General features: G+C 34.5%; 1 protein-coding gene across 3 annotated transcripts in view; it reads left to right on the forward strand.

Moving 5' to 3' along the window:
- Positions 1 to 20,058, forward strand: part of LOC149804470 (E3 ubiquitin-protein ligase FANCL-like) — a 100,005-nt gene that overhangs the window by 12,155 nt on the left and 67,792 nt on the right. For all 3 annotated transcript variants that reach the window (XM_089940684.1, XM_089940683.1, XM_089940685.1), the window contains exon 2: positions 8,246 to 8,390. In XM_089940684.1, the coding sequence (XP_089796810.1) occupies positions 8,310 to 8,390 (81 nt within the window). In that variant the 5' untranslated portion in view covers positions 8,246 to 8,309. The remainder of the gene's footprint in view (positions 1 to 8,245; positions 8,391 to 20,058) is intronic.

The raw sequence follows: 20,058 nt of genomic DNA on the forward strand, positions 1-20,058 counted from the left end.
TACTGTTGCTTCAGCATCTGAATTTCACTGCAATGATATATGAATTTATACGTCATCACAGTATCTTGTTTAAAATGGGGAACCAATCCAATTTTCATTGCATTAAGTATACATATGCAAGTTGTTTGTATTTTTTTTCTTAAGTTAAAACAAAGTTAGGGTTAGTTGACTCTAAAATATTTAAGCTGTACATAGATTGACCAGGTCAAATAAATGTTATTGCCTTAAAAGTATAATTTGCTTCTAAATTTGTAATTTGGATCTGAATCATTCAAGGATATGAAGTTTTCACTTTTTATTCAAATGTATGCAATTATGCCATTGTCTGTTACTATCAAACTGTAAACCATGATGCTTGTATCAGGGAAAGGCCTGTATTTGCATATTGTTCATAAATAAGGGTGGCTGAAAATGTGTGATAAGTTTTTGCAACAGATGTGGTCATTTTTTGTTAAAGCCGTTTTACAGCCACTCTCTCACTGAAAGTAGATTGTGAATATATAATATTATTGATCAAGAAATGGATGGTGCACATGAAAATACTTTTATCAATACCTTAACAGCATGGAGAAGAAATTGGTCTATGCTTAGCTGGGCGTGATCTGTAGCCCTTCTTGGGTTATGTAGGCATCTTTACATGTATTTAGGTAGGAATTTATTTAAAACAACACAAAAAATGCCAAATCCTATTTCATGCAAAGAAAACAAAAATGCTGATACTGGAAAAGGATTTTGCATTTTGGTCAGATAACCCAACAGCACTTGTTCTGTATTCCATCAGTGGATTTCACTAAATTGTATTAAGTATAATAACATTAGGAGAGGTGGGTGGGTGCCTTGGAGAAAATCATTGAAATTGCTCTGTGCAGTCCAATGGTATATGTATATTAGCCACTATAGAGTTATTTACAGCCAGAATTTGAAATGTATGTTTGAAGCGATGTGAATTTCAGGGCTTATTAAAAAAATGTACAGCTTGAAATGTGAATCAGAACTACTGATAACATGAATTTCAGTGCATTCTAAGATGCATATTGAGTATATGTCTTCAACCATGTTGGTGCTAGAGCTATGGTAGAGTCAATTGTTTGTACAGGACTGATAGGTTTTGGAAGCTGTTTTGTGCCACAGGTAAATACACAATGTATACTCATTAGAAAAATCATATAATAAGCAGACATTTAGTACAAGTTTAAATGTTTTTAATGAAGGCTAGATGGTGTGGATGACCTGTGGCATGTGAAGGCTTGATAATCACTTAGTTGTGTATGAAACATTGACTTGCCCATAACCATTTGCCTCTATGGCCATACAGATAGCACTTGCCCATAACCACATGCCTGTATGGCCATACAGATAGCACTTGCCCATAACCACATGCCTGTATGGCCATACAGATAGCACTTGCCCATAACCACATGCCTGTATGGCCATACAGATAGCACTTACCCATAACAACATGCCTGTATGGCCATACAGATAGCACTGAAATTATTCATGCATGAAATCAGCTGCATAATTTTACTTTCATTTTGAGATGCTCACATGAAAATTCACAGAACTATAGATGTGAATATCATCAGTTATGCCAAGCTGAACAAACTAGGAGGAATCAGTTTGACAGAAATGGCGGTGTTTGCTTTTTAACAAAACATTTTGCTCACATACCATGCCCGTCTCACACCACTATGAAGCCTCACAATATACAACTGTCCTTTTAAAATATGTATATGTGCATGGATCCCACAGTATACAACTGTCCTTTTATAATATGTATATGGGCATGGATGCCACAGTATACAACTGTCCTTTTATAATACATGTATGGGCATGGATGCCACAGTATACAACTGTCCTTTTATAATACATGTATGGGCATGGATGCCACAGTATACAACTGTCCTTTTATAATACATGTATGGGCATGGATGCCACAGTATACAACTGTCCTTTTATAATACATGTATGGGCATGGATGCCACAGTATACAACTGTCCTTTTATAATACATGTATGGGCATGGATGCCACCGTATACAACTGTCCTTTTATAATACATGTATGGGCATGGATGCCACCGTATACAACTGTCCTTTTATAATACATGTATGGGCATGGATGCCACCGTATACAACTGTCCTTTTATAATACATGTATGGGCATGGATGCCACAGTATACAACTGTCCTTTTATAATACATGTATGGGCATGGATGCCACAGTATACAACTGTCCTTTTATAATACATGTATGGGCATGGATGCCACAGTATACAACTGTCCTTTTATAATACATGTATGGGCATGGATGCCACAGTATACAACTGTCCTTTTATAATACATGTATGGGCATGGATGCCACAGTATACAACTGTCCTTTTATAATACATGTATGGGCATGGATGCCACAGTATACAACTGTCCTTTTATAATACACGTATGGGCATGGATGCCACAGTATACAACTGTCCTTTTATAATACACGTATGGGCATGGATGCCACAGTATACAACTGTCCTTTTATAATACACGTATGGGCATGGATGCCACAGTATACAACTGTCCTTTTATAATACACGTATGGGCATGGATGCCACAGTATACAACTGTCCTTTTATAACACACGTATGGGCATGGATGCCACAGTATACAACTGTCCTTTTATACAACGGGTATGGACATGGTTCCCACAGTATACAACCGTCACTTTTATTACACTGGCATGTGCATGGCTCCCACAATATACAACTGCCCCTTTTATAAAATTGGTAATGGCATGGATCCCACATGGTATAACTGTCCCTTTTATAACACACATATCTCACAGTATACAACCATCACTTTCATAACACAGGTATGTGCATGGATCCCATAATATACAACTGTCCCTTTTATAACACATGTATGGGCATGGATCCCACAGTAACAACAGTCCCTTTTATAACACAGGTATGTACATGGATCCCACAGTATACAACTATACAACTGTCCCTTTTATAACAGTTATGTGCATGGATCCCACACTGTATAATTGTCCCTTTTGTAACACAGGTATGTACATGGATCCCACATTATACAACTTTCCCTTTTATAACAGGGGTATGTACATGGATCCTACAGTATACAACTGTTCCTTTTATAACACATGTATGGGCATGGATCCCACAGTAACAACTGTCCCTTTAATAACACAGGTATGTACAAGGATCCCACAGTATACAACTGTCCCTATTATAACACAGTTATGTGCATGGATCCCACACTATATAATTGTCCCTTTTATAACACAGGTATGTGCATGGATCCCACAGTATACAACTGTCCCTTTTATAACACATTTATGGGCATAAATCCCACAGTGTACAGCTCTCCCTTTTATAACACAGGTATGTGCATGGATCCCACAGTATACAACTGCCCTTTTATAATACATATATGGGCATGGATGCCACACTATACAACTGTCCCTTTTATAACACAGGTATGTGCATGGATGCCTCAGTATACAACTGCCCTATTATAACACAGGTACGTGCATGGATCCCACAGTATACAACTGTCCCTTTTATAACACAGGTAGGTGTGTGGATCCCATAATATACAACTGCCCCTTTTATAACACATGTATGGGCATGGATCCCACAACATACAACTGCCCCTTTTATAACACAGGTATGCACATTGATCCCACAGTATACAACTGTCCCTTTTATAACATGGGTATGTGCCTGGATCCCACAGTATACAACTGCCCCTTTTATAACACATGTATAGGCATGGATCCCACAATATACAACTGCCCCTTTTATAACACAAGTATGTGCATGGATGCCACAGTATACATCTGTCCTTTTAATATACATATTTGGGCATGGATCCCACAGTATACAACTGTCCCTTTTATAACACAGGTAGGTGAATGGATCCCACAGTATAGAACTGCCCCTTTTATAACACATGTATGGGCATGGATCCCACAACATACAACTGCCCCTTTTATAACACAGGTGTGTGCATTGATCTCACAGTATACATCTGTCCCTTTTATAACATGCGTATGTGCCTGGATCCCACAGTGTACAACTGTCCCTTTTATAACAGAGGTATGTGCATGGATTCCACACTATATAATTGTCCTTTTGATAACACAGGTATGTACATGGATCCCACAGTATACAACCATCACTTTTATTACACGGGTATGTGCAGGGATCTCACAGTATACAACTGTCACTTTTATAACACAGGCATGTGCATGGATCCCACAATATACAGTTGTCCCTTTTATAAAACAGGTAATGGCATGGATCCCACAGTGTACAACTGTTCCTTTTATAACACACATATGTACATGGATCCCACAGTATACAACTGCCCCTTTTATGACACATTTATGTGCATAAATCCCACAGTGTGCAGCTCTCCCTTTTAAAATGTGCATAGATTCCACAGTATACAACTGTCCTTTTTATAACACAGTTATTGGGTTTCCACAGTATACATCTGTCCCTTTTATAACAGTTATTGGTTTGGATCCCATTGAATTGGTCAAATTTTGTTTTATTATTGCTGCTTAAAATTTACTTTGTTTTGGTTCTTGGCTAATAAAAAACCAGTGAGGTGACATTACATAATCAGATACTCAGATCTGTTGTGTTTTAATGTACAATCTGGACAGAGCCTGTTGGTATATATCTTGGCATAAGGTGCCCTCACAAAATGCAGACTCTTTAATTGCTATTTGAAGATGGAGTATGTGTGTGTCTGTCTGTCTGTTTCTCTCTCTTTATATATATATATATATATATATATATATATATATATATATATATATATATATATATATATATATATATACACACACACACACACATACATGCATACATATTGAGAGAGAGAGTTTGTTTTTGCTTTGCATTGAAATTCTAAAGCTGAGGAGATAAAGGGTTAATTAAAGGAACCTAGTATCAGGTGAAGCAGATATTAATGAACTTCATACACTTGGGGTTAAATAAGTGATTTCTTAATGCTCTGCCATTATATCATGCATGCATTGCACATCATTTGATATTGCCAATTTTTTTCCATTATATCAAGCATGCGATATCACTTTATATTGCCTTTTGTCTACCATTATATCATACATGCATTACACATCACTTTAAATTGCCTTTTGTCTGCCATTATATCATTCAAAATAGTGACCAGATAATTGCAAGTTTATTTAAAACAATTGGTTTTTCACAGCAGATAAAACTGAAAACAGCTGTTCTTCAAGGTTTTGTCTAGTATAGCATCTTGCAGTTAATCTAAGCGTTTATAAGACATGGCCTAAATTACTGCCAGTTTGATTCTGTATTATTTGGACCTCAAATGTATATTCATATAAACCACAGAAGGATGTTAAAAGGGACATATTGTGTTGAACCTATTGTCAGTGTACTGCATATTTACTATCCATAGAATTGAAAATGAGTGAAAAGTACAGGACAAATTTAATAGTGATCAATTTGTCACCTGTGTACACATTCACTTGTACATCCATCACTCAACAGCCTAGATTAACCTCAGTGTTAAAGCTGTTTTTTAGCCAGCATTTTCTTAAAGCTCATCTGCATGAAGTACATAAGAGTTTATGCTATAATATCAGTATTGTCAGCATTGGTATCAGCATGGTCAGTATTGATATTGGCATTGATATCAGAATTATCAGCAATTGTGTTAGCATTATTAGTACTGGTGTCAGCATTGTCAGTACAGTATTGATATCACAGTTGTCAGCATTGGTGTCAACATTGCTAGTATTGGTGTCAGCATTGCCAATATTGTTGTCAGCATTGAAATCAGCATTGGTGTCAGCATTATCAGTATTGGTGTCAGCATTGGTATCAGCATTATCAGTATTGGTGTCAGGATTGTCAGTATTGATATCAACATTTGTCAGTATTGATATCGGCAAAGCGAGCATTGTCAGTATTGGTGTCAGCATTGGTATCAGCAATGTTAGCATTTGTGTTAGCATTATCAGTATTTGAGTAAGCATTGTCAGTATTGATATTGACATCAGCATCATCAGCATTGATATGAGCAAAGTTTGTGTTTCAGTCTTTCATGATGACTGATGTGTGTTTATTGCCAGCCTTATTTAATACCTATTTGAACTCTGTTGTACTGATTTTCCTTTCCTTTTCTTTTCTGCTTCTAGTGAACTTAATTGCTTCTTTGCCGTCACATGCATTTGCTTATTCATTGAACAGATATTTTTCAGAGGCAACCAGATGGGTCTGTATCCACCAAAATCTGTGGCATCCATGTCTGCACGCATATAAAAAAAAAATAGATATATATACCGCTCTGGTGGCCTAATGGTTAGAGTGTCCGCCTTGGATGCGGGAGGTCGTGGGTTCAAACCATGACCAAGTCATACCAGAGACTTACAAAAATGGTACTAACAGCTGCCTCACTTGGCGCTCAGCATTAAGAGGTTAGTGTTAGTACTGGTCGGCCTGGTTGCATGATAATGTGACTGGGTGGGATATCATGCTACATGTCTGCAACGTGATGCCCAAGTGCTAGACATCACTATTTGCCACACTGCAGACATCATAGCGATATGACTGGAAAATTGTTAAAGCTACGTTAAAAATCCAAATCACGCACACGTATAGATATATACAGCTTCAATGCATTTCATTCATTCTAGGCATTTGTCCATGGAAACAATTTGGAGTGGGATTCATTTCCAAGGGAGGGGGATAAGGGCGAAAATATTGTATATGTACTTATTGGCTTAATTTCTTGGAGTAGAATACTAGTTGCTAATGTATTTTGGATCTTGTAGACAAACAGTGACCTACTTGACCAATCTTTTTTCCTTATCCAGAACTGAACCCTTTTCATCCTATATTGGAAAAAAAGGGGTCTCTGTATTTCATGCTGAAGTGACTTTGTTGAAATTTTGTCTAAAGTTACCTAGATAAATACTGTTACACTTAAGAGTTTTAAACTTTGTGAAGGATGCATCTTCTTTTAGTACTACACTTGTTACACAAATATAGGTCATTGTGACCAACATTTGATGCTTAGTTGTCTTTGCTTAAATGTTTTGGTTCAAATTTAATTCTCAAGTTCTGGTAAATAAATGCTAGAATCATCAGATGATGCATGTCATTTAGGACCACACCATTACACCAAAAATAATGTCACTGTGACCTGCATTTTAAATTTTACTGACTAGATAAATTTTTTGCATTTAGCTCATAATCATATAGGTAAATACCTTATTGCAAAAGGTCTCTTTAACTTAATTTCATGCTTAATGACCTTGAAATTTTGTGTTTAAAAAGTCACTTATTGGGTACAGTTTATATTAGTATCATGAAATAAAAAAATTGGATACATCTCTTTTAGTGCTACACCATCACAACCAAATTAGGCCACTGATCAGTATTTTATGATTTCAGGTTAAATGTAAGTGTAGATCATGATCAAAAACATTGTTCCATGCTATATACAACTCTGATCAGTAAATGTGAAATCAGAGATAAATATGTTTATCAATGGTAAACTTTCTATATTTATGACTAAACATTGTATAATGTTATTCCAAAGCTGAGGAGATAAAGGGTTAATTAAAGGAACGTAGTATCAGGTGAAGCAGATATTAATGAACTTCATACACTTGGGGTTAAATAAGTGATTTCTTAATGCTCTGCCGTTATATCATGCATGCATTGCACATCATTTGATATTGCCAATTTTTTTCCATTATATCAAGCATGCGATATCACTTTAAATTGCCTTTTGTCTGCCATTATATCATTCAAAATAACCCTCAACATGTTGATTGTGTATTGTACTGGTGAATACATATGGTAAATAGATGAATGAACTGCAGGCAGTTTTGTGAGGCTTCAGTTATAGTGGCTAATCAAGATAATTACTGTTGCATGAACTTCTAATAATAGCTGTAGAAAGAGATTTAATTACTGCGATGTTTAGGAAAAAGAGAAGCAGAATGAATATGTTTATTATAAACTTAATATAGTACCTTTAAGTTGGCATAGAAAAAGATGTTCTTTTTTATTGTTTTATGTTCTTTATGCCCAGTCACATTGCCAATATTTCTTTGTCAAGATTACTTTAGAATGAATTTATTGTTTGCATGTTAATATTATGGTGGCTTCTTTAGTCTACTAAATCTTTGTTGAGATGAGCTATTTAATCATTGATTGCACTTTTTTTCTCAGGGGACATAAAGAAGTTTTTTAGTCATGCTTGCTTTTCCATCATTGGCATGGTAACTGTGTTGTCATGGAGTTGTTGACAGAATTCCCTCACTTTCTGCCACAGAACAGACAAGGAACAGAATATGATGGATTCATCTCCGTTCATGTGAGTACATGGCATATTAGTGTTTGGAATAGATAAAATGTTATAATTGTACAACCGTTTAAGTTAACAAATCATTGATCAGTTAATAAAGCAGTTAATTTGTCCATACAGTGTCCTGCCAAAACAGAAGCAGTTCTTTTAAATAGCCTGAAGTCCAAAAAAGCAGAAATGTGCAAAACTGAATTTTAACCAAAATCCATAATAGACATTGTATTCTGTTGCTAGAACATTTAACTGAAAGTGACCAAAGCTCAACAAAATCATTTAATTGCAACATCACCAAGTTGCAAACTGCAAAGTGTTTTGTTTTTGTTTTGAAGTTAAAAAACCATTGTCACTAGTTTTTGTTTTGGTTTAATGCCATTTCTCAGTGCAAGATAGGCTATACATGGCAGCCAGTATAAGTGGTGGAGGAAGAACCTGGGAAAGCCCCAGTAAGAACCACCGACCCATGGGAAGCTACTGGCATGATTTGTGACATACTCAACTTAGCCAAGTCCAAGAATTAAACCAATGCTGACGGCGGTGTGATGGTAGTCATTAGTAAAGGCAAGCACTTTAGACCACTTGATCACCTGGGGTACCCCATATTTTTTCACTACGTAAAGCTTTAACAGTAAACAAGTAAACTCATTTTTCCGTCACAGTTATTAAGAGTTCAAACAAGGCTTTATAAACCTGGTTAATGAGATTTTATGTACATGTAGCTTCAGATTTAATCCAACAGTAGTTCAAACAAGGCTGCAGGAACCTGGTTAGTGAGATTTTTTTTACATGTAGCTTCACATATAGTCAAACAGCAGTTCAAATAAGGCTGCAGGAACCTGGTTAGTGAGATTTTTTTTACATGTAGCTTCACATATAGTCAAACAGCAGTTCAAATAAGAATGCAGAACCTAGTGAGATTTTTGTGTACTTTTAGCTTCACATTTAGTCAAATAACAGTTCAAACAAAGATGCAGGAATCTGGTAGGTGAGCATTTTTTGTACATGTAGCTTCACATGGTTAGTGAGATATTTTTTTTACACGTAGCTCACATTTAATCAAACAACTGGGGAAGATTTATGTCTTCTTCTGTGGTAGAATTATGCCTCACTTTTGTTACTTTCATTTCTTTGAAGGTGGAGAAAAACTAAACTTGCAAAATCCTTTTGTCTACTATTTTGGTGTCAGCATTGATATTAGCATTGATGTCAGCTGTTTTGTTTTTACTGAAGAGTAATATCTTTATTACAATCCATATATATATTCTATAATAAATATAAACCCCTATTTCAGTTTTCACTAGTAATGTTTTCGTGAACAAAATGATACTACGGCAGCTGAATTGAGTTTTAGCTCACCTGGTTGTAACTCAAAATGAGCTTACTTTGTGGTCTTGTGTCTGTTGTCTGTCATCAGTCCATCAGCATGTAGTCGTTACCACTCTGGAGAAGGTTTTTAATCAAATGTGAAATATATGTTATGTAATCAGCATCTTAGGTAAGTTCAAATATGACCAAGATCTGTTTGACTGAGCTTGATACCACTTTGGAGACCACTTCAATGATCCAATTGTTTATTAAACTTGAAATATACTTAATTGTCAGATCTTCATTGAAAAAGGTGACAATTGTCAGAGGAATCAATTATCTCTTGCAGACTTTTTTGTGTGACATCTTAAAAACATCTCAAGATGATGGACCTGCTTCCTTGTCTTTGAAATTGTGTCAAATACATAACTTGAAATTCTTTTTGCTTACGTCAGCTCTTCTTGTAGAGATAGAGAGTCTGATCAGTTACTGCACAATAGGTACTGGCTCTTTATTCTGTGCAGTATTTTTATAACAAGCGCAGTTAAAAGTTATTAAACATTAAAGGTAAGAAACATTTTTTATATTTTGCAGCTAACAAAAGAATAATTTGTCACAAACAGAAATGGTAAAATGATTGTGCAATAACTGATTCCATTTGGTAACTGGTGCATATTCTATAGACAAACAAGTACTACTGTACAAGAACCTGCACATCTAAATTCAAACAGTCTTTTTAGCAATGTACAATCTGCATATCGCCCTTGCCATAGTACTCAAACTACTCTTCTAAAAGTAGTTAATGACATTCTCTCTGCTTTGGATAGTGGAAAGATTACAGTCCTCACCCTCCTTGATTTGTCTGCAGCATGTGACACAATAGACTATGATTTATTACTTCATCGTCTCCAGCATGTATTTGTCATTCATGATACAGCCTTACTGTGGTTCACGTCCTACTTGGTCAACAGGACACAAATTGTGTCTGCAAATGGAATACACTCCAGCCCAGTTGATCTATGTTGTGGTGTTCCACAGGGATCTGTTCTTGGACCTGTTCTCTTCATTCTGTACACTCAGTCGCTCTCAAGTGTCATAGATCATCATCTAGTGTCTCACGAATTGTACGCTGATGACACCCAAATATACAAATCTAGCCACCCAACTGAAGTTGATGCTACCATCCAAGGTGTAGAGAGGTGCATTTCTATAACGTTGAAAATCTCTCTTCATACATGATTTCTACTAAGAACCTCTATAAACAGCATAGAACATCCCCCCTCCTTTTAGAACATTTTGAATAAGGAAAAAAAAAAAAATGAAAAAAAAAAAAAATCGCAAGAAACACCAGGCAAATGCAACAAGAAACCAGCGATGTAAAGCAAGCAGGACTGTTCCCGAGCTCTCCTTCCCACTCATGACAGCCAACCATTCAACTGTAGGGACCTTTATGGACCCACAGATTGAGGCCAAACTATCAGGGTTCCTTGAATCCATAAAAGCCTGGGGAGGTGGCACCATCCCCTTCCCCAGGAACAACTAGCAGACTGCGGTGCAGTCAGATAAAAGTGGCACATGCACAATTGTGCACATGCCACTATAATTAAACTCAACAACAAAAAAAAAAGGTGCATTTCTGATGTGAAATCATGGATGACATGTAACAAGCTGGAGATGAATTATGATAAAACTGAGGCCATTCTGATCACTACACAAAGACTTTCCCATTCACATCCTTTACCTCAAACAATAAATATCAGCAACATCAACATTAAATTCACACAATCAGTACAAAACCTAGTTGTTACTCTGGACAGTACTCTCATATTGCACCAACATGTCATGAACATATACAAGGCTGCATATTTTGAGCTGAGATGCATCAGCTCAATTCACAAATATCTTTCAGTTGATGCCACTAAAACACTTGTGTATTCATTAGTACTTTCAAGACTGGACTATTTTAACTCAATTCTGTCTGGTTCATTGCAATATCTGCTCCAGAAACTTCAAAAAGTTCAAAACACAGCTGCTCAGATCATACTTAGAGTACCACGATCAGAGCACACCTCCCCACTGTTCTGTACCCTACACTGGCTATTGATTCGATCCAGAATCAAACACAAAATTTGTTCTCTGTGCTATGTTTCACTGTCGGACTCTAGTCCAACATACCTATCTGACCTCACCCATGCGTACACACCAGCAAGATACTTATGCTCCTCTTCTGACAATCGTATGCTCATTATTCCCACTATGAAAACAAAGTCATATGGACACCATTCTTTTGCATACCAGGGCCCAGCAACGTGGAATGAATTGCCCACTGAACTTAGACACAAAGACACAGTGATCACATTCAAGAGGGCTCTCAAAACTCACTTATTTTGACTGTAAGAACAAATTTAAAGACCTAATAATGATTCCTACCTTAAATATTCTCAGCATGTTTTTTTTAATGTTTTCTAATTTCATGGTGTTTGTTTTGTAATCATATTATTATATGTTTTTTATCTTATAGGTGTTGTCTAATGTTGTAAAGCGCTTAGAGCTTCTAAAGATTAGGCGCTATACAAAGTCCTCATTATTATTATTATTATTATTATTATTATTAGTATTATTATTGTTATTATTATTATTAGTATTATTATTATTATTATTATTATTATTATTATTATTATTAGTATTATTATTATTATTATTATTATTATTATTATTATTAGTATTATTATTATTATTATTATTATTATTATTATTATTATTATTATTAGTATTATTATCTAGCAATTCACTTGATAGTGATACCTGTCATTGGTGAAATGATTTAGAAAAACAAAAGATTGAATGAAAAAGATCCAGCTCATAATTTTATCTGAAAATGATTAGATTTGTAGAAGTTTAGGTGGTTAATTTAAATACTAGATAAGTTATACAGCTCATGGTCCAGAGGGAACATTTTTATATTTTGTCTAGTTGTTATTTTGTATAGTTGTTATTTTGTCTAGTTGTTATGCTGTCATTTTTTTGCTCTATTGGTAATAGACCCGAAGAGCTGATGTGATGACTTTTGTTTGGCACCCTACATCTAGTGTCTGGCATCTGCTAGCAAAAATTAAATATTACTAATCATAAACTACTAGGAAGTTTGCCACCAAACTTAACAAACACATTCATCACATGATCTAGTTGGCCCTACGTGAATATGGCGCTCTAAGACATCCAATATGGCCACCAGTATGTCTATTTTAAAAATTTTGTTCTCACTAATACTCTTAAATGGATGTTTATTTTGACATGGAGGGTTGACTGCAAGATTTCTTATAATGCATAGTTGGTCCTAAATGAAATGGTGCCGGTCAGACACCATGTTAGATGTTGATCAGACACCATGTTAGACTGCCATGGTGGCCATTTAAAAAATATTGTTATTGTTGTTTCTCTTCAACAGATGGTCATATTGATCTGGGGCTTCCATTGAAAGAATTCTTATCATTTTTAGCTAGGCACCTAAGGGTAAATTCCAAAGAAAGAAAGACACGGAAAGCTGTGGAAAATGGAGTAATAAAGTTAAATACCTTATTGATGAGGCAAAATAAGAATAGTATAAGGAGGTTGTTGATAAATATAAGAGTACCAAGATATTGTGGAGATCGTATAAGATCTGAACTCATCAGAGAACATCTGATTTCCCCCCTCCAGACAAAGGCTAAATGATGACATAACAACAAGCTATACAAGTTTTTCTTGAAACGTTCAATAATTTCTTCACAGGCATCTCCACTGTGTTCAGAACCAGACTAACATCCCAATTGAGCTATAAGTCCTTTGGTCACTTATAAGAGCTAAAATTCCTCATGATCAATATCTTTAATAGTTAGTGTTACTGAAGCTGAGATTTGTGTATATTTTCAAGAAGTCAAAAAATCCTCTAGACTGGATGGTATTGGTCCATGAATTCTTAAATTGTTGAAGTACATGTACCAGAAAAAACAAAGTCATTAAATGAATATTATAAATTTAAGAACAATTAGTGGTGACTTTCCAGATACTTTGGAGTGTGCAAAGGTTAGAACTGTCTTTAATAAGGGAGAAAAAGTACCTATATTCTCAAAATTATTCGAAAAGCATGTAGTTTAGCAGTTTTTTATTTGATTATTTTGAGTCTTGCAGTTGGGTATATTCAGATTGACAAAATATCACCTATATCAAACATAACTCACCAGATCAACAGATCTTTAGCTGCAAAGAATGGCCAATTGAAGGTCTCAACAAATGACCATAGGAAATATTAGCTCACAAACTCACATTATTCAGTCAGGGATCCCTCATGGCTATGGTTAGGCTTTTATGTTAATGATCTTCCATTAAATGATAAATCCACAAATAGATGCAGATGATGCAACCCTGTATACATCTAGTTCTGATACTGATGTTATCCAAACAAGATTTGGCTCAGACGTTGTAAGAGTTCACAGTTGGACACAACAAAGTAAGATGGTAATTCATGAAAGTAAAGTAAATACTACACAAGTTAAGGAACCCAAACAATAAATAATCATCATTTAGAAAATATGAAGCATGAAAAGCTTTTAGGTGTTTCTGTAGAAAATAATTTACAGTGGCAAGACCATATTGACAAGCTTTGTAAAACACTGTCATCCGAAATTGTCCTACTCAGCAGAATAAAAAAATATTTGCCTAAAAAATGTGCATTCTATACTCAAGATCACATTTTCTTCCAACAATGGATTACTCTTTAGTTGTAGGGAGAAACAATGCCTGATCTCAGCTTGACAGGATTTATGAACTTCAGAAATGGGCAGAATGCATTATTTTAAATTAATTATTCATCAAAAGCATTGTTTACAGAACTGTAACTGTTTATAATATATGTGTTACGTGTTTAGGCTCTTACAAAACATAACAAGAAAAAAGTGAAGACAACAAGCTTTATAAACTTTAACAAATAATTTATTTCTCTCGAAAAACAAGTCAAAAATGAGAAAAAGAACTTACGTTTTATGAATCAAATCCAAAAAAAATCCAATAATTAAAAAATAGAAGTTGTAGAAACAGAAAAGTTGTAATGAAACTGAGTTCGAATCCTGATGAAATCCAAAAAGAAAGGTATGACATATGCTGTGGTCAGCATCATACTGATGTGTCAACAGTTCTTTGTTGAATCACAGAAAATATTATTCCAGTGTTTGAATTCTGTGTAAATTTCGATAACTGTCCTTGTCCAAGAATTAATTTAGAGCACTAGTATTTCCAAGGAAAACAATCTTGAAATCCAAATAATTTGAAGAAAATAAAATAATTAGGCCAAAACTGGTCACAAAGTAAAACACTTTTAACACCTCAAGTGTTAAGGCAGTAACATCAACAATACATCTAGCTACAATGCAAAACAGATGACTGGATGCGGGTCAATCCTCTGGAGAAACCTAATTGATACATGTTATTTGTCACGTACTCCAAGTATGGCCTCGATTCCACTTTATGAATCTTACTCTGAGAAAGAATTTTTTTAAAAAGTTTGCTACAACTCTTACTGGTTCTGAATCGAGGTCAGGAACTAGATCAGCATTTGGTACAATGTCTCTAAAAAGTTGTGTACCAAAAAATTTAGAAAATCAGTCAGAACTGAACTCTATTCCATTAAATAAAGTTACATTACAGTAGCAAGTAATGAAATAATTTTTTTTTAAACTGACAAACAATTAAATTAAATCAAATATAAATTAAATCAAATATACATAACATATGAAAGAATTGACTTTCACAAGGAAGTTCTTGTACATAAATATATATACGAAGCTGCACCAGGGTATCATCATGACTTATTCAGCTTTATTCATCACTTTACAAGTTGAGATCAACATCACATGGAAACCTTCATCCACCAAAAACAAGAACAGAACAAATGAAGAAGAAAAGCTTCCAATACTCCGGTACATTTCTGTGGAACAGGCGTCAACTGCATGTAAAATCTGCACAAAATATTGCAGTATTTTAGTAGAGACACCATGATTATGCATGTGTTACTAATAGATTACAGTAGAATTTAGTATTTATTGTACTAAAGACATGAAAAAATAATAGTAATTGATTTTATCTTTTGTATGATGCAGCTTGTTACACTTCTCCTTAGAGGGCCTCAATAAATATGATATCTTGAAAGAATGAGTCAGCCTCTGTAAAAGAGCATTATTAATATCATTATTTCTGCAAAAACGGTTGAATTTTCTGAACATTTATTCAGTGAAGAAATAGAAATAAGGCTTGAAAATATGTGCTATTTTTATGCATTCAGTTCATTTTCGACAAAGTTTTAAAAAAAAGTTATCTTGGTATAATTTAATTCTGATTACTTATAAAAATAAGATTTAATAATAAAAATCTTAATGAGATATTTAAACTATATTTGATGTAGATAAAGTGAGTATACTGTGTAAGAGATAAAGGCCATGATTTATGATATACATGTATACTGGAACTTATGCAAAACTTGCACATTTTTAGTGACTAAACTACTCATTCAGTACCCAAATGCATTTCATTTCAGTTGTTGGCTTATTTTATTACTTTCAGAGTTTTGGTTCAGGTAGTCATGTTGGTTACTTCAACATGCTCATTTAAAGGAGAAAAGGAGGATCCAGGAAATTACAAACCAATATCAGTTCTACCTGTATTGTCAAAACTATTTGAAAAGCATGTAGCCATTCAGGTCTATAAATTTTTTAAAACATACCCTCTATTTCATAATGGGCAATCAGGATATAGAAAGTACCACTCGTGCCAAACAGAACTTACCAAATTAATTGATCTTTGGCTGAAGGAAATGGATAATGGACATATGACTGGGTTTGTTTTTCTTGACTTCAAGAAAGCCTTTGATCTTGTTGATCATGAAATCCTGCTGCAAAAGTTGAACTGTTACAGGTTCGACAATCCTTCTTTAAACTGGTTTAGATCATACCTAAACCAAAAGTCTCAACAATTAAGCATTGGCAATATTAGCTCTCAAAACTCGCACTATTCACTCAGGGGTCCTTCAAGGCTCCATTTTGGGCTCTCTCCTCTTCCTTATCTATATCAATGATCTACCATTAAATAATGAATCCACAAATACAGATTTGTTTGCAGATGATGCAACCTTGTATACATCTAGTTCTGATACTGAAGAAATCCAAACAAGATTAAACTCAGACCTTATTCGAGTCCAAAACTGGGCACAACAAAATAGGATGATAATTAATGAAGGTAAAACAAAATGTATGATCTTGGGGACATCACAAAAGCTACACAAGTGAGGGAACCCCAAACTATCTCTTGCAATAAATAATCATCCATTAGAAAATATCAAACATGAAAGGCTTATAGGTGTGTCTGTAGATAATAATTTATTATGGAATGACCATATTGATAAGCTTTGTTAAACACTGTCATCCAAAATTGCCTTTCTCATCAGAATCAAGAAATATTTACCAATGGAAACTCGCAATCTGTACTACAAGTCATATATTCTTCCAACAGTGGATTATTGTTCTGATGTATGGGGAAGCTGCTAAATCTGAGCTTGACGGGATTTATAAATTTCAAAAATGAGCAGCTCGTGTAATTTTAGATGCATGTATTGTTCATCATTCAAAAGCATTATTTACAGAACTCAAATGGTTCACAATATATGACAGGATAGATTTTCACAAGTCAGTTCTTTTATATAAATGTCTACATGGAACTTCACCATAGTATCTTCAGGACTTATTCAGGCCTTTTTCAACACAATACCAGTTGAGATCAATATCACATGGAAACCTTCTAATACCAAGACCAAGAATAGAGCAATTTAAAAAGAGTTTTCAATACTCTGGTACAGTTCTATGGAATAAGCTTCCACTACATGTAAAATCTGTTGAAAATATTAGAGTATTTAAGAAAAGATATCATGAGCATGTATGTGTTTCTAATAGATAACGGAATTTAGTATTTTAATACTAAACATGTTAAAATAAAAAAGTAATTATTGCTATCTTCATATAATGTGCATTGTTACACTCTCCTTAAGAGGGCCTCAAGGGAGAATAGTTCTTGACTAATGAGTCACCCTCCATAAATAAAGCATTATTATTATTATCATTATTATTATTATTGTTATTATTGTTACTGTACAGGTTATTGGACATATATTATCTGTACTGTACAGGCTTAATGGATGTAGAATATACAGACCATTAAAAGGTTAGCACTGGTACTAGTCGAAAATTGTACTGTACTTGCTTAGTGGATTTAGAGTGTACATGTAATTTAAAAGTAAGCTGTGGCATTAGTCAAAACTATACTGTATAGGCTTAATGAACATGAAGTAATTGTGCTGTACAGGCTTAATGGGTGTAGATTGTACAGGCCATTGAAAGGTAACTATGTTTATAGTTAAAGCTGAACTGTACATAATTAATGGACATAGAGTAACAGTATTGTACAGACCTAATGGATGTAGAGTATACAGGTCATTGAATGGTAAGCTATCTCACTAGTCAGAACTGTACTGTACAAGCTTAATGGATCTAAAGTATTCAGATTATTGAAAAGTAAGCAGTGGTACTACAAAACTACTGTATATGCTTTTAATGGGTGTAGACTGTATAGGTCATTGGAAAATAAGTAATGGGACTAGTCAAAACTGTCCTATAGAGGCTTAATTGATATAGAGTATACAGGTCATTGAAAGGTAAGCAGTGACATTAATCAAACTGTACTGTACAGGTTTATTGGACATAGAGTAACTCTTCTGTACAGACTTAATGGATGTAGAGTATACAGATCATTGAAAGGTAAGCAATGGCACTAGTCAAAACTACTGTACAGTCTTATTGGATGTAGATTATACAGGTCATTGGAAGGTAAGCAATGGCACTAGTCAAAACTACTGTACAGTCTTATTGGATGTAGATTATACAGGTCATTGAAAGGTAAGCAATGGTACTAATCAAAACTACTGTACAGGTTTAATGGACGTAGATGTAGAATACACAGATCATTGAAAGGTAAGCAATAGCACTAGTCAAAACTACTGTACAGGTTTAACAGATGTAGATTATACAGATCATTGAAAGGTAAGCAATGGCACTAGTCAAAACTACTGTACAGTCTTAATGGATGTAGAGTATACAAGTTATTGAAAAGTAAGGTAATGTCTTTAGTTAAAACTGTACTGTACAGGTTTAATGGACATAGAGGAACTGTACTGTACATGCCTAATGGATGTAGAGTATACAGTATGGTAGGCTATGGCACTAGTCAGAACTACTGTTCATGCTTAATGGATGTTGAGTATACATGTCATTGAAATGTAAGCAATGTCACTAGTCAAAATTACTGGTCTTGCTGAATAGACTTATAGTAACCATACTGTTCAATCTTAATGGATGTAGAGTGTACAGATCATTGAAAAGTGAGCAATGACACTAGCTGAAACTGACAAATGTTACATAAACCAGACGTGTCAGATTTTCATTAGTAAATCCATATATATGTACAAATATCTGTTCTTGTTTTCAAACACAGTTTTGAATTTTGAGATGGTTAATTAGAAATGAAAAAGTATTTGTGATTCTTTGCTGACAGAATAAACCATTGATGCAGACAATACCCTACTCATGCTTTTGCTATTTTTGAAGTTTAATCATCCAAGTCAGAAGTAGCTTCTGCTGAGTCGTCAGACATTGTTTTGATCAAAACTCACTGCTAAAATTGATGAGAAATAAACTTCTTTAAACTTTCTTTTAAACTGATATGAAGTCCAGTATAGCAGCCATCTTGAAAATCTTGTTACTGCAACTTTTGATGAACAGAGAACGGAAGATCATATTGTTATGACTCTGTGGCTTTAAACTAAGTAACAGAAAAGAGTGAAACCAAAAGTTTTGTAAAATTCAACAAATAGATTATTTCTCTTGAACACGAAGTGAAAATTTTAAAAGAACTTACAGTATTATGAATTAAATCCCAAATAGTCCCAAAAGTTCTATCATAAGTCCAGAAGTATTGAATATTCTGAATGAATTCCAGTTGTGTTTTGAATAAATTCAGATCTTAAAAGTACCTATGTACCAGTAGCTTGGAATAGTGTTGATGTGCTTACATACTGGATGTATCACAATAATATAATCCAGAATGCCTTGAAATGAATTCACAATAATCCCAAAATAGTGATAAGGTCTGAAAGTATTATTGAGCACTTTGTAGTTCCAGTGAATAATTTAAATAAACCCTCAAATTAAAACTGCACACAACTAAAAAAAAATGATTCTACTAGTCAGGTCTTAAAGTAGGAATAAGTAATTCTAATACAAACAACTCTAATGTAAAA

This window comes from Sinohyriopsis cumingii, chromosome 2 (genome assembly GCF_028554795.1).
Source record: "Sinohyriopsis cumingii isolate HCF-2022 chromosome 2, ASM2855479v2, whole genome shotgun sequence".
In the NCBI taxonomy this organism is placed as follows: domain Eukaryota; kingdom Metazoa; phylum Mollusca; class Bivalvia; order Unionida; family Unionidae; genus Sinohyriopsis; species Sinohyriopsis cumingii.